This window comes from Chiroxiphia lanceolata, chromosome 3 (assembly GCF_009829145.1).
Source record: "Chiroxiphia lanceolata isolate bChiLan1 chromosome 3, bChiLan1.pri, whole genome shotgun sequence".
In the NCBI taxonomy this organism is placed as follows: Eukaryota; Metazoa; Chordata; class Aves; order Passeriformes; family Pipridae; genus Chiroxiphia; species Chiroxiphia lanceolata.
Window position 1 is genome coordinate 98,717,651 of NC_045639.1, and position 16,740 is coordinate 98,734,390.

The following is a 16,740-nucleotide window of genomic DNA, read 5'->3' on the forward strand; positions in this document are numbered from 1 at the left end:
ATCATAACTACTGCTTTAGCATATTTTACTAGGTCTATATTACTTTTATGACTTTACTACTACCCCTCGTAGTTAGATGTTTTATCAGAAATACATGAAAAAATGGATTGAAAAAATAGTTGTTGAAGATTTCATTTTTTATGTGTCCTTATTTACTCAAGTAGTGCTCTTAATTTGTTTCTTTTATTCAGTTTTGAAATTCAGATCCTCCTAAAGGAATCGTATCATATGTGGTCTAGAACTGTCATTCAAGCCCATATTGTAAACAGGTTTTCAGTGCTGACATCAAAGGTGAACTGTAATAAATTATTATTGTTATTACATTTAATAACCTTATAAAACAGAAAAATGTGTAATGAGAAACTTGTTTTATGTCTTAACGCAGAGATACTGTGTTAACAAGGGAAACACACAGAATTATATCTCTAATACCCACAAAAGACATTTTACAGACACCTGCACTGTGTGTAGTGCAGAGGACTGTGTACAGCTCCAAGGCCTACCTGCTCTCAGAAACTTGGTCCTGTTTCTGAATGTCAGCCTATGCCATAAGTAAGGACAGACTTGGACTGGGGAAATTATCTCCTGTGTATGAGGCCTCTGTGGTGCTGTCTGGCCATTTTGAGTTTACTGTCTTCCTTTCTTCTTCTCTCTTACTTGTCTATGCTAGTAGGAGGCAGCCTGGCTGAAGCTTCTTTTTTTTTTTTTTTATCCATGGGGTTTGATGGTGCTATAAGTAAAATACCCTTTTTTTCAGCCATATCAGGTTTTGGTCAGTGGGAAAACTGTAGCAGGATGGGAAGTGGTGTGGGCAAAAAAGAAGAATAATTGTGGTAGGTGAAGAGACAAGAGGGAATAATCAATGTAAAAACAAAGATAAGAGGAGAAATGCACAGACTAAAGAAACTATGACATATAGAGTGCTCCTGTCCATTAATAATGTCTGATTTTTTACCCTTCACTTCCTTCTTCCATTTATCATTGCAGACCTTAAAATTTTGCAGGAAAGCAGAAGAAAAAAGTTACTCCCATCACTGTTACATGTGGCGCTAGTTTTCTCATGTGTTACCACAAATGGTGCCTGACATTAACGCTCTCACATCAGGCTGATTCAGTCTTGGCAGTTGCTTGGGAGAGTTCTTCATTCAGGCTCATTTTGGCAGTAAAAAAACATATTAAAGCCTCTAGTGGAACTGGTTTTCCCATTATTTTCTTTACATTACTGTGTATATCTCTGTTGTGTCTTTAAATACACTCTCCATTCATTTGCTTCAGAGCTACCTTCTATCTGTGAAATCAGCTAATAGGCCTTGAATAAATAACACTCAAGTGTTGTGGTTCCAGTTGGTTATTCAGACTACTCAGATGTGCAAATACAAATTTTTCAGAAATAACGTAGATATTTTAGTTAAGAAATGTATGTATAATTTTAAGGGGGGGTAGAGTGCTGATGAAGTACTCAGTTGAGCTTTCTTTCCCAAGACTACATAGTCTCATTGTAGACAGTACCAGCTTAATATAGGATTTCTTAATACTATGAGTAAGTAAGTAATTTCTAAATTCTGCCTTACTACAGCTATCAGTAGATAAGATGTAACGTGATCTCTTTGAGGTAGGGCAGTTGTTGTAGGGTTTTTCTTTATTCTTTCTCTTATGTTTTTTCTTGTTTCAGTGCAAGTAACTCCAAATTACTGAAAAAATAATTTTGAAATCTTTCAAAACTAGATCTAAATTGAGTCTGTGTTCTAAAGTCACTTGCAGTTAAATTGTAAAAAATATGCAAGCATGAAAGTTCAGGATAAAATTTTCAAAACGTTTTCCTTAAGTGTTTACAAACATTTAGGCTCCTATCTCTTCTTCAGTCTCTCTGGATTGAAAAGAATAAACAAAAACCTGGAAACTAGTCTGGAAACTAGTGGATTTTTAAGTATACTTCTAATTGCTAGTCAGCAAGGCTAGGATTCAAACTTACTACATTATCCCTCTTAAAAATCTTATAAATTATACACATATGCTGTTGGTAAATATATGTGTGCATATAAAGGCAAAGATATACATCTCTGTATGTATATGTATGTATAAAGCAGAATATTTTTCTGAAACTGGATTTTCTGTATTTCTCTTTTACTCAGTGAAGGAAGGATTTTTCTTTTTTTTTTTTTTTTTGTTACTGTCATAAGATCCCACCTTATACTTCTAGTAATTGGTATCTGCCCTTCTGCTGCTCTTTAGTATTTAAGATTTGTTGAATAAGCTGTAGAAGTCAGATCAGAAAGCATTTCTGGTTACTGAGTTTGCAACAATAAAATACGAAGATACAATGGCTGGCCATTGGAATCCTCTCTTTTCTGCTCTAAGAGGGCTGCAGATGAGGGCTGCATTTTGAATTTGATTGACATGGGGTGATGTTTGTGTTTTGACAGTTATGAAAATGTGCAGCTGTTCATAAAGAAATAGAAATTGAAATCTGTGGTCTTAGAAAATTAACCTGATCTTACTATTTATTCCATCTGTTCCCTTGCTTTCACAGTATCCATTTTCCTTTCAGCAGACCTTTTTTTACTTTTTAGTTTTGCCTTTTGTATGCTGATAATACATATATGTATACGAATGAGTAATTCATACAAAAGTGACAGTCAAAAATCATATTCTTGGAAAAAAATTCTTCAATGTATTTAAAAGTGATAGCTAAGAAAATTGTCTTAAAATTAAACCATTTTCCATTATAAATTTTTTATAGCTTATTATGAAACCCCTGAAGAGGAGCAACAGAGGTCAACTGTAAAACATCAAGCTAGAATAAGACCTATTTAACTTAAAATTTCAATACATGCCTGTAATTGTAGGGTGTTACCTTTTGTTGAAATTACCTTAGCTTAGCTGACATGGTTTTACTGTGTAAGAGGGCATTATTGTAGAAATCTGAAGCATGAAGTAGAGAGCAAAATGCATTCTCTTATGCTCCTAAGCAAACATTTTAATCATAGGATATACTATTTGTTTTAAATACTTCCTTGACATGTTGCCCTGTTAAATTCAGTACTGAGTGAAATATAATAAAGTATATGGGTTTAATTCCAAATAGTTTTGCAAAAGACAGCATGCGATTAATTCAGAGTTTGTATAAAATTTTCTTATCCCTAGGATAGGAACCTGTTACAAATAAATGTCTTGCCCTCTATGCTTTAAGTATGTGGCCTAACAGTAAGTGAACAGACAATGTAATGTAATTTTTAGTCTAACAAGCACGTATATTTTTGTTACAGCTGAGTGTTCATGTAGTTAATTTTACTTTTTTGTTTTGTCCCTCTCCCCCCCCCCCAGTGTAACCATGTTCATTGAGGGAAGTATAGATTTTTTTCCCTACTAATCTGTTTTTATCGTTAAGTTTTATACTCCAAATTCTGGAACCTGCCTTTCAGACCTTCCTTACACTATTATTATTGATCTGCTAGAGTCAACAGATGTCATTTACCTCCTCCCAGTTGTTTTCTTGTTAACCTAAACAATGTAAAATGAAAATTACAGTGTTTTCTAAAATCTCAGGCACATCATTTTAAAGTCTCAACTCTTGCCAGTTTTTACACAGCTGTTAATCAGGAGTTACAGAATTGTTCTTGTGAACAGATCTCTTCACATGCATTTTCAATACTGCCATGTAGGTCTTTCTGAGAAGTGTATGTAAAATGTATTAGCACTTTATATAAGTAGCACTCATTGAAAACTTTACCAAATCTAAATAAATTTATGGCCATTTTTTTATCCAGAAAGTCAGTTTGTTAGTGAAGGAAATTAATTAGATATATTATGCACACCTCATATCATTTAACTAAAGCGAAGTTTACTTGTAGACAGGAACATATTTTTTATAAGCACAGTATTTAAGGTCTGTATTTGGATGAGTGGCTTGAATAAGTGCTGCTGGTTTTTTTATGAGCAATTTGCTCATCTGATTTGACCTGCAGTTACACAATACTGTTTACTTGGACTGGTAAGAAAGTTTGTAGGCGAGCATGTTTGTAGTTTTGTACTTTCTTCAGAAAAAAAATAAATCTTCTATTCAGAAGGATTCCAAGGAAACTGAGGAAGAGGGCAGAAACAGTATTTCTGATATTTTAAATAAAGTTAGCAGCCTGTTTAATAAGCAGGAAGTAACAGAAATCCACTGGATGGATTTGCTGGATTTTTACAGTAAAATTTCTTCTATTTATGTCATGAGTTTTGAAAAGAAATAGAAGAAATAGATGCTAGAGTTTTAAATCCTCCTGTGTGAAATTCTAGTACAAATTCTGGTTTGACAGGTCTGTCCTCTGACTAACCTTACACCCTGGGCCAGCTTCCATCTAGTTTTGTTTGAGAGATCGGTCATCAGACTTGATATAACACTGAGGATCACACTGGGATGTTTTTGGTCACAAACCATGAAGGAAATGCTAAGTGGTTGAGAAATAATACATCAGTAGAGTATATTTTGAAGTAATATAGTTCTAAATGCCTGTTACAACTGAGGTCTTAGTTGTGATAGGAAATAAATCAGATTCTTATGGAGTCTAAGTTGACCTGGAGTCACATTCATCATTCTGACATCCTCTGACACCACTTCTGATGATGTAGATTGGTAATGGGTTCTTCTTTCCCCTGACATGGATCTTAGTAGCATGGCTTCATTCAACAATACATAAGATCAACACTTACATCACAAAATATGCAATCCCAAAAAAATGTTTTACAAAACATTGTATAAATTTTATAAAAATCTGGAATGTGAGATGTTTCATCTCTCTTTCATTAAATACCTGTCATGTACTTGTACACTGAGCTGTTTTGGTACCAATCCAGATTTTCTGTATGATCATTAATTGACTTGACCTTTTGCTGCATTTTACAAGAGGATGTAGTGATACAAAGTTGTTCAGAATTGACAATGCTGCAACACAGTCATTAACCAAAATGTTGCTAAAACTCTAGATTCCTTTTTTTTTACCTTTACCTCACTAATCCCATTGAGTGCAGCAGAGTGTTCATCAACAGTAAATTAAGACTACTTTCTTGAAAAAGAACAGTACCAAGCTAGCTGGTTTTAGGCAGAGCTCTTTTTTTGGCAGAATTCCTCTTGCATAGTGGAGTTGCAACTTGGTTGCCACAGGGGTGGTAGAGGTACACCAGCTGGAGTTCACATTTGGTGAACTAAGTTTGCAGTACAGCTCACAACGTGTCTACAAAGCAATTTTTCCGTGGTGTTCTGGCACGGAACTTACTCTTAAATTATTTTCACCTTGCTTTTCATTGTTGTTCACCCCCTACATTGACTGTGTATCTTCACTTGTGTCGTGTTAGGTACTAGTCAGGATATACATAAAATATTTCATATATTTTGTTACTGATTGAATAAACTCTTACACTTCTCTTAATAGAATTTTAAAGGCAGTTTTGTTTTCCTAATGTCTATTCTACGTATGATGGTGCTTTAAGCTGATGTGTGTGTCCATTACAGGAACACAGCAGTCACGGAATCCATGGGGAATAGTTATCATTGGGAAAAGAGAATTTATGTAGATGTAAGTGGCTTACTCTGAAGGTCATAATTAGTGAGTTTTGTGATTAAAATTTTGTCAACCTTTAAAAAAATTGTCTAGAGGCAGTGACTCATTCTATATAGCATTTACCTTTTTGACATACAAGCCTGTTAAGAACAGGTGCAAAAATGTTTTTAGAAAGTCCTTGAGTCCTGTTTTTGAGAAAAGATGAGGCAAGAGGTGACTTCAAAGGGAAATCCCCTTAGAATATGTCTAAAGTAAGCAAATGTATATATTAAAATATTAGAACTGTAGCACAGTATTTTGCAAGGCCTACTTCTCCTTTTTCCAGGTCTGATTTGGTTTCAATAGTTTAGTTTAAGTTCATTATTGTCATCTGTGTATCAGGATTATGCACTTATCTGAAAGCAAGGTGAGTTCTGTTAAGCTCCTTAAACTGCCCTTGAAGTCAGCCGGGATGCTGATAAACTCAGAAAATTGGGTCTTTGGTAAATGTTGTAATAATAATAAAGATAAGAGTAAGCTAATGTGAAAATAAAGACATTTTTCTCCCCACATATTACTTAAATTTCTTTCCCTATTCTTTGATGTTATGAATGAACCAGAAAATACACAAAAATATGCCAAGTGGTTTTGTATGCCCTGATTATATAACTCATTCACAAGCATACTTTTAAGGCTAGTAATTTTGTATTATTTCTTTTGCATTGATTGTAAAATATATATAATTATTAAATGTTAGGAGTAATGTTGAGTAAACTTCATTTTTGTTTATCCTTTGTTTTAATTAGTTTATAAAAATCTTTAATGAAACATTATACTTCCTTGCACAGCCTTGTTTTTGAAAATCTGAAGTAGGTGCACCTGTTTCTTGCCTTCGTGATTATGGTTACATTTGTTTGCCTATTTAAAACATTTTACAACATGTCACATAGTATGAGAAAAAGTTTCCTATTTTCTCATCTTTCACATCTTTCATCAGGAGAAGAAAAAGATAGATAGGCAAAATGTACTTTATGACATACACTAGTGAGAAATACCTTGTTTAATGTAGGCAAATCACTAACTGATCATTATAACAAACACACTTAACAAAATTAATTGTGTTTCTAGGTTCCATGGTTCCTTTCTCCATGCGGATTTTACATGCTGAACTTCCTCAGTACCTTGGTAATCCTCAAGAATCACTTGACAGACTTCATAGTATGAAGATAATCTGCGCCAAGGTAACAGCATCTCTATGCGCTAACATTTCTTAAGGTTTAAGAAATAAATTTTGTTGTCCTTAAAAAGAACATTAAGTTTCAATGATGACTTGTTTTACTCCCATCTTGATGCAAATATGGAGCTCGCTTTTAAAAGTAATGAAGTGCCTCTTTCCTTTTAGGAGACACCCTTCTCTACTCTGTGGTAGCTCTGACTCAAATGAGTAGAACAGGGGACTTCTGTGCTTTTGCCAGACAAGATGTGGAGGACAGTGAGCAGATGTGTTAAAGGGCGAGTAGAGGAGACTTCTTTCCTTCACTCAGCTGCATCCAGCTGAAAACAGTTGTTAATGACCTTGATTCTTTGGAAATAGTCTTGATTTTTCAGAAATAGTCCAAATAGCTGGATTTGGAAACAACAGTCATTTGGGAATATAAGTACAACCAGCTGAGTTTGTTTTGGGGGGGTTGTTTTGTTTTGTCGAGTAGTACAATACAAAATTATGGCCCGAATTATAACATGGGATTTGCCGGTGCTGGAATTGGAGTCATGGGGTTGTGAGCACTTTTTCCTCTAAAGCCAACATGCTGACAGTAAGCATTTGTCCTTAAATGTTTTTTACATCTTTTCCGGGCAGTCTAATGCACCAGTGATTATGAATTGTTACCATGTGATAAAGTCTAGAGGAAATGCAACATTATTGCTTTATCTGTGACACTTGAAAGTTCAAAACTATATAAGATAAATACATGCAATTTATTTTCAGTATTCCGTGGAAGTTTCCTATATTTACTCCTTAAATAACTTGGATAAGAGAAGTGAAGGGAAATGATAATTGCCAATTGTGTAGTTATATGGCCTTACATATATGAAATCAATTTGCTTCTAGCCCAGCAATGGCTAGGATAACCAAATGTTTACAGTAAAAAGTCCAGTTCTTTGTATTATGAGAGGAAAAATGAATGGTTTAGGTAATAAGAAATGAATATGGCATTTGTTACAAAGTTGGAAAGAATTGATTTGGAAATGGCTGAGAGATGTATCTAATTTGGCCAAGAAGTGCTACTTCTTAGCACTTCATAAATACAGTTACCTGTTGATGACCATCTCATCTCATAATATTCCTGGCAGGCTGTTCACTCCAGCCATTTTCTTTATAAACGGTCCTCAGTTTGAAGTAATTCTGTTCCTCTAGGAAATGCTATATGCCTCTGTTGCAGGATTTCCTGGTGCTTTACTAAACCTTTGCCTACCCTGGTCAGGAGCAGATCAACTGTTTCATATCTTTGTTTTATGCAATCTGGTATTAAGTGCTGTGTTATCTGCCCTCAATCATGAAGGTGCCACTAGATTCCAAAAACTGAACTTGTTTCTAAGTTCCTTCATCTTGTAACAAAGAGAGAAAACTGTATGAATGTGAATGAGGGAGCAACTGCTGAACAAAGGTGTTCATCAACCATCTGGCAAACTATTGAAATGGCCACATCTCAGTTACAGTGTGATTAGCCAAGATTCTCCATAGATTAGAGATTGTTGGTAAATAGAGGAGTGAAAGGAAATCAAGTCCCTCCCTCCTCCCCCTCCACTCCTTTATAAGACCTTTAAGTCATCTACAACCTTGTGGTGTCTGCCTCTACTCTTTTCCTTTAAGTGCATATCCTTAGAACCTATCCAGTGTACCAAGGAAGCTTTTAAACTATAATACAAGATTTTGTTTGAATATGAACGAGGCTGATTATTTGTTTAAGTAAGGGAAATTAGATATGCTGGAGAAGATGAAATAGAAATAGAAATAAAAACAAATTACAAATTATTATATACATATTTCCCTCCCTGCTAAGTTCTCACTCCATCAACTGCTAGTTACCTAGGTCACTACAAATTATCCCTTTTGCCCTTGGGGGAAGCTTTTTGAGTCTGATTATATGTCTTCTGCAAGCTCTTCTGAGTAGTCCCCTGTTCTCTGCACTTGATGTTGGTTCACAGATTGTCACCTCTTTGTCTCTGCCTTCCTGTGTCTGAGTTTGCAAAGTTTCTCGCAGGATGGTGTGTTCAATTGCAGCAAGAAAAAGAATGATCTCCCTTTGGTTCTTTCACTTTCCACTAGAGTTATGATACAGTAGCCAGGACAAGCCATTGTCTCTGCCGATGGATGCTCCTTTTTAAAGTGCAGTACACAACTACGAAAAAATAAAACACACCATCCTTCTCAGAGAAATACTTCTGATCTGTTATTCTAGACATCTCATTGCAGATTACTTCATTTGTTTGCATTCAATTAAATACCTTGTCTTTTGGAGCAATTCAAAGACTACAAGAGTATGAAAGGTCAGCTTGTACACCTAACTGTTTTTAAAAGACAGTTGTAAATTGGTGATAATTTAACCATTTGAAGTTAGGGTTGGCTGACATGTTTTGCTTTTTGTATGGAACACTATTTGTCCAACAATCTCAGTCTCAATTGGACCATTCAAGAATAACGTTTATAATGCTTATAAAAACCCAAGGCAAAACCAAGAAAATAACATAAAGGATGTACACTCATTAGTCTTAATATTTCCATGTGACACTTGGGAACCATTTGGGTTATAACAGAATTAATTGGGGAGCTTTCAACCAAAAGCCTCTAGTGTTTTACTTCCGTATTTTAAAAAGTGGAAAAATAATCTTTGGTCATCTGTATTTACAGAAGGGCATAGGAATAGTCATTATGTAAATGAGATGAACTTGGAGTCATAAAAGCTAGAAGAAAGAAAAGACCTATTAGCTCACCTAGTCTGTCTCTTTGCAATGCAAGGTTGTTTTCTAGTTTTTAATGAGCCAGCCTATGGAGCTGAGGCCACATCCCCTGGGAGGCTATTCCAGGGTAATGCTAATGCATTCTGATCATAAGAAAATTTGTCTTTATATTTCGTGCCTGTTCCTTAATGTAACTGTGGGGTTTCTTCCTATCCAATACTTGCTTTTAATCTGCTTAATTCCTTCTTGCTTTTTGTTGTATGTATTCTACAGATGCTTGTCAACTTTAGATTAGCTATTCCAGTTAAACATGTAATCATATTTATTTTGGTTACTTGGTCATTTCAGCCCCCATCTACTTACATATTCTGGTACCTGAAAGCAGGATTGGAGGTTGGGTGCCAATAATTTTCCATGTATATATTTTTCCACATATCTGTATATATTTTCCTGCAATGATGTTTTTACCTTTTCCAGTATTCCTGCAAATTTCTAATCAAGGTCTGGTTAGATATTTTACATCTTTGTCTATAGGTATGACATTTGGGAAATAAATTATCTGTAGTGCCAAATGGGCGTTATAGCTTGGGGGAGGAATCCCATGAAATTGTTACTGCTTCTGTGTTATTACTGGTCTTCCCAACATGAACTGCCTCAATGAGTTGTTGCCTCTGTAAGTCTGCCTTGAAATAAATGGTCTCTGAACAGGCAGGCAGTAAGATTAACAATAGCAATTTAAATCACAAAAGGGTTTGTTCTTTTCAAGTGTTCATTTAAAAACATAGGCATGATCACTTTAGTGCTAATAATACTGAGGCCGTGCTACGAAATGCTTACCTGGAGACCAAAATGTGAAAAGAACAACAGTTGGGCTTAACCTAAACTCTTCCCTTGTTTGTGCTACGCTTCCTAGATGTTTGAGGGAGAGCTCCTGAAAATGCTCACACCTCCTAGTATAATGTATTTCACTTTTAAACCGTAATCCTTCAAGTGCCAGAGCCCTACTGGGCTCTTCTACCAGGTGGGTGGAGCAGTGGCAAATGGGTTAACATTCCTGCTTCCTAAAAAAGCCTCTGCCAATTGTCACCTCTGCAAAACTTGTCAAAAATACTTTGTGCCATTTGTCCATCAGCCACTCTGTAGTTCCACCACTCTCATTCATGAGGAGTTATGTTCCTCCCTGGCCCTTCCATACACACTCTTCATATCTCCTAATCTTCTGTTTTACTTCCAAATCAGTGAACTTTCAGCCTCTTAGCTACTGATTATTTTGGGCTTTCATTTTCATTCAGCTTCCAGTTCTGGCTCAGTTTCCTAGGTGACATAAGTATTCTCTTTGTCATATGTTATTTAAGTCTAGAGGGTATTTGTCTTGACACCTTGTTTGGTAAGTTTGTAGAAACTACAGTGATCCTTGTACCAGTCTGAGTACTCAAAAAGCCGGAATTCCAGAAGCACCGAATAAGGCTATTTTGACTAAAAAACTAGTGCTGATGAAAAGTTGTGGAAGAAGGAATAAGGTATTAACAAGAGATACATAAGAATAGCAAACTAGGGATGCAAATGGTGGTATGAATAGATTAGTAATTCCAGCATACAGGCGATGGATAGGGAATGAAACAGAAGACTCAATGAAGTTATACTAGCCAGTGAAACTAATGTTTGTGCATTTATAAATATTCAAAATAAGAAAAAGCATAGATCATATGTAAAACTGATGAAGTAAATTACAGACGTGTTCAATCATATTTTTGTTTATAATAGGAATATGGGTGGTTAGAGCTATCTCATATGATATTGCTATAATATACTTTACCAGCTAAATATTTCATATCAAACTAACAGCAATAGCTTACACAGAGGAACTGTTGGAATCATTAATGTTATTATTAAGCAATTCTTGGAAAACTAGGGAAATGCCCAGATACTGGAAAACTGCAGATGATGTTCTTATACTTAAGAAGGGCAAAAGAGATAAACCCAGGGAATAAAACAATTAGCCTCAAATCAGCACGAAGCTCTGTTTTAATTACGTTAAGTTGAGGTGAGGGCTAGATATCCCCAAGTAATGTCACAGAATGGTTAATGCAATACTCTAATTTTATGCGAATATCTAATTCTTTTCTTTTTGATTATGTTAGTGAGTACATTTTCAGAGAAACTTGTCTTTTTAAACAAGACAGCCTGTCTCCTTGATGAAGGCCCTTTGTTATGTTTATACCATTTCAAGAGTAGGAACATTGAGCCTTATTGAGACTGAGAAACCATCACTAGATATTTTACAGGGGAGGAGAAAGATCATGGGGTTTAGACCACAGAAAATAGATTATAAAGTGGTTTGGATTTGTGGGAGAGAAGAAATTTTTTTCTCTGACAAGGTGCCTTATTGTACACTAGGCTTTTAACACTGAAATGTGCCCCTTTTGTTTCTAAGTGATTTCTAGGTGGCAACACTGCTTTTGAAAGTGGGACTGAGAGTCAATCCTGCAGCCATGCCACTGCCATCTCATAAATTGCCACCTATCAGCTAAGCTGCAGTATCTAATGGTATATGCTCATAGTCTCTCAAAATCTGAGATAAGGCAGTTCAGTCAGCCCTTTGTGAGCAAAGTTTACAATAAATCATACTACCTTGTGTTTGTCATGGGCTAACAGTTCTTATTAGCTTGGCTCAGCTGGCAGGTGGTAACTGCTCTGCTTTCATTGTCTCTTCTTGCTCCTTAGTTCTTGTAGCTAAATTTATGGCATCTAACTTCAAGATTTTATTCTAGTCTGTGAAAAGAGCTTAGTATCTCATAGGGCAATTTCTTCCAACTTTAAGATGTCTAAAATTGGTGGCATGAGCTGGCATTCTGGTGGTAATGATTATCTTCATTGGCGGTAGAAGGCACCAACACACTTTCTGAGACCAGATTAATTCTACCTGCCTTTGTTTTGGAGGATTTCCTGCAATGATTTTTAAGTGTTCCCTTATGAAGCACTGAGCACAATAGGAAAGCTTTGTTGGTGTAGGAAAAGACATTTACTTTTTATACTGACAGAAGCCAAAAGCTCTCTGTCTGGAAGTGCAGTCAGTCCCCAGAAGAGGCAGTACCCTGTATTTCCCTCACTGGCAAACCACAGCAGCTGGTTAAAGAGCAAGTGACCTTAATGTTTTTTGAAGGAAATCTCAAGCATTGTTTTACAACCAAAGTTATAAATCTGTAACAGGAAAAGTGGGGTGATGTGTGGGAACTGAAAAACAAATTTGGAGAAACTGTAATGGCATTAGGAAAAGCAAAGTTGACTTGCGTTTCAAGTGGAGCCTTCCATGCATATTTTGAAAGTGCTTAAGACACAAGCTTCATTAAATATACGTTTTCATTCTTCCAGTGAAACAACAAATGTTTCATTCACTCAACAATTTACATGATTTAAAATCTATGAAAAATAAAAAGAAGCAATAAACCCCAAAGTTTGAGAAGGAAATTGCAGTAAGAACTAAGCGGAATACTTCAATAAAGACAAAAATATGGAACTAGAGCCCATACTTAGGGTGGGGGAGTCAGGAGGCAGTGGCTTTCTGTGAAAAAATCAGTTTAACTTGTGTTGTGGTCATTAACATCCATTCTCTGGTGAAGCATATTTCGTATTTTACTTAACAAAATGTGAATGTCCCTAGAGTGTGCTGACATTTAATGTTCTGTAAGTATCATAAGTCAGAATTCTAACATCCTTCTACTGTACAATGGCTTTCTTACTTTGTGCACTTGATCTTGCTATGGTAATAACTAGTAATCTTGAACTGTACCTAGGTGAAACATTCCTGCATGAATTGGTTTACATGTAGTCTGTCAATTGTGGATAATTTGCATTAAATATATAGTGCTGTTTAAACTCTTGTCGGTTACTTTAAAAAATTTACTACAGATATTAGAAAATTTGGAACAAGGCTTAGCTGAAGATGGAAGTATGACTAACATTACACAGGAGAACAGACAAGGTAGGTATTCTTTAAACATTTTTTTCACAGACAGTGTGTTTTTATTGCTTGCCTAAGTATGCCAGAAATTTTCACAAGAGTGCCCCAGAGTGGTTAAAACAGTATTTTTGTAATCTCATCATCTACTCAGCCTCCAAAATTATACACTTTGTACTTTTATTTGCTGGAATTAATTTTACAGTTTTGCCCTTGATCGAACTGATGCACTAAATCAATTCTTTTTCCTACTTAGAAGAAACAAAGAACATGTCTGCTATCCTTTAGTGATGAATATATAAGTGTATTGCTGTTGCAGCTAGATGGATGTTTCATCTTAAGCCTTGTCTGACCAACTCCTCTCAATCCTTATGTCTGACATCTACTCAATTTTTTCAGATTGAACTGCCATCATACAATGGCTATGCTGGCCTAGGGTGCTGCTGCATAGATGGCCTCGTCTCACTGTAGCTGCATGGTGCTTAGACTCCTGAAGTCACTAGAAGACACCTAAGGCACTAGAAAAATATTTAGATTATGTTGAGCTACATCATCATTTTCATGATTTTGTGTCCAATTATGTTTTCTCCTATTCCTTCTATCTTAGTTGCGTAGCTTCAATAGTATAGGGTACATTACTGCATAAAAAGGGGTGATCAGGACAAAGTAGTTGTCCTGCATTTTTTTTTTAAACGGAAGAAGTCATTTGAGTATACTTGACAATTGGACAAGAGGTGACATTTCAGGCATTGCTATGGATTATATGGACCCTTCATAGTGCCTGGCAAGTTCAAAACATCACATTAGAAAAACAAAAACCTTTTAGCTTCAGCTAACAGTCTAAGGAATGTTACCAACTTCTTTCCAGGGTAACATTCACCTGGAGCCTGTGGGAAGTAAAAGTCTGGCTCTGAGATAGGAAGAAGCCAAGCAGAGTTAGTAGCAGAGTAAAAAAGTTATTATAAAAAATTCCTTGAAACAGTGTCTCTATAGAAGGGTGCAGACCTGTGTAAACTGTTCTTCTGCCTGGTTTTCATTTTGACTGGATGTAAAAACAGCTTGAATGTTTCACTGTACTTGACTTAATACACCTTCTATATGTCCTAAGAATATTAACATGTGAGTAGACTATATTACAAAAATGTTTGCAGATACAGTTGAATACTACTCTTCTCAAAAGGGTTAGGAAAAAGGGAAAGAACTGATGTTGAAGATTTATCCACAGCTCTTCAGGAGTTTGTGTTCTTGTGTCTTGTATCTACAATTCTTTTTGCCTCTTCTACTTACTTTTCCCTGTTAGCCCTTTCTACCAGATTTTTGTCCTTATCCCCATATCTTTTCCTTTTTACCACTTTATAACTAGGATGTTGGTCCCCCATTAAGATACAAGGACTTCTTCCTAGATGTGTCATAATCCTGTGTCCTGCATTCTGCCTCGCTCATGAGTTTCTGGCTCCTTGCTTTTCCTCTCTGCTGCTGCTTCAGAGCTCAGATGGCCTCAGGAGGAGGCGTAGTTAGAAAAGCAGCAGCTAGTAGTTACCAAGGGACATGGCTGCAGAAAATTTGGAGGGATCTTTGCATGTCTACTATGCAGCTGCCTATAGGTTTAAGACTGCCAAAAGCCCACGGGACTTTTGCAGAGACTGTTGACTGCTACTGTCGGTAGAGGTCAGCCAGGTCTGCTCCCTCTCTGCTTCCTTGCTGCATTTGTAGCTCCAGGAGGCTGATAATGGGTTTGCTTTCTTCCATCTGAGACTAGCTGAAGCAAACCTTATTAACTTTATGTGAAGACAGCCCTAATTCATTATAGGGATTATGCTTAGCCTGTAATTTCCATGCTGCGGGTGTAAGGAGGTGCAACACCAATCAGCTTACCATGTACATCTCCTCTAGTCTGGAACAGAACACCTCATTTGCCAGCTTTTCAGCAGGCAGAGAGATTTAGCATTGCACCACTTGCCTGCACCACACGTTCTACAAGATGCCAATTTTGCAACTTCACAGTGCACAGGACACCTATTGAAATGAATGGCAGTGTGGAGTACAGACTCCTTGATGAATAACAAGGAAAAGGAAGTGCTTAGAGTGGAAACATGACTGCATGGACCTGCTGAGAGGGTTTCAGGCATCTCAGTAACATACAATGATCTGCTGGTGGGTTTTTGGTTTTGTTTACTGCTTTGCAGGTTTTCTTTAACCCCTTTCTGCCAGTGCTAAGAAGCCTCATCACACAGGGCTACACAGGAATTTCCAGACAAAGTTCTGTTCAGTTTATATCACAGACTGAACACATCTGGCCTGCCTGCTTTGAGGTCCTTTTTTGAGAACTGTAGCTGGTGCTATCTGATTGTTAACAGAAAATCTAGATGTCTACAGTGTAGGAATCAACATGTAACTTGTCACCTAAGTCCTAAAAAGCTGAGTGTGGTTACCAAACTATGAGGACATGCAAAAAGGGAGGTATTTGCATAAGTGAAGTAATAAAGGGGAGTTATTTAATTATGTCCAGGTTTTAGACACACCCACAAGGAAAGAAAAAAGGAAATGTGTCGTAAGGTATTTGTTCATGGTTTACAGCATCCTCTCCATTAGTAGCACTAGCGTTCTGTGGTCAAGGGGGAATTCTAAAACAAAAAGCTAGGACTAATTAATGATTTTAAGTTTCAGTGGATGAAATACTGGATTCAGTGTTGAGCCCCATGATACCCCTCTTTGACAAAGATAATTTGAGAATATTCATGAGTTGGGGGGTTTTGTTTTGTTTTTGGAGAGGATTGAAGGATTTTTCTTTTTCAGGAAGGAAAGTAGACATTTCACCAAGCTCTTCTTATTTGTAATGACATTTTTGTTTGCTGAAAGAATTATCTGTGTAACCTGCCATGCTTTCATCAGAGACTACATTAATGACACAAACAAGTGGTCTCAGTTCTCACAATTTCGTTGAAATAGCCTCTTCTCCCTTCCCCCCACCCTCTTTCAAAACATTACAGTGACTTTGACAGCTGATTGACTGAGACACATTTCTTTTTCAAATGTTCTAAATTAATAGTCCTGGTGTTTATTTTTGAGGATTAGAGGAATATTTCTAGCATTGATCTGGGGTACTGTAACACAAGAGAAAATAAGGATCTGTGTGAACCGTTCTCTTACATCAGGAGTCTGTCTGCAAAGCGAGAGGGAGAAATCTGCTGCTGCAGCTTTTAATGCCTGCAAGCTCCAGGAGCGTGGGGAAAGCAGACAGGCTTGGCAAATTTTTTCCAGCATATCTCTAAGCCAGAGGCAAGCACAAACAGTCCCCCA

At 36.5% G+C, this 16,740-nt stretch overlaps 1 protein-coding gene across 3 annotated transcripts in view; it reads left to right on the forward strand.

Moving 5' to 3' along the window:
• The window catches only part of TRAPPC12 (trafficking protein particle complex 12), a 48,665-nt gene that overhangs the window by 17,017 nt on the left and 14,908 nt on the right, over window positions 1–16,740 (forward strand). For all 3 annotated transcript variants that reach the window (XM_032683725.1, XM_032683724.1, XM_032683726.1), the window contains exons 6-7: window positions 6,651–6,763; window positions 13,392–13,464. In XM_032683725.1, the coding sequence (XP_032539616.1) occupies window positions 6,651–6,763; window positions 13,392–13,464 (186 nt within the window). The remainder of the gene's footprint in view (window positions 1–6,650; window positions 6,764–13,391; window positions 13,465–16,740) is intronic.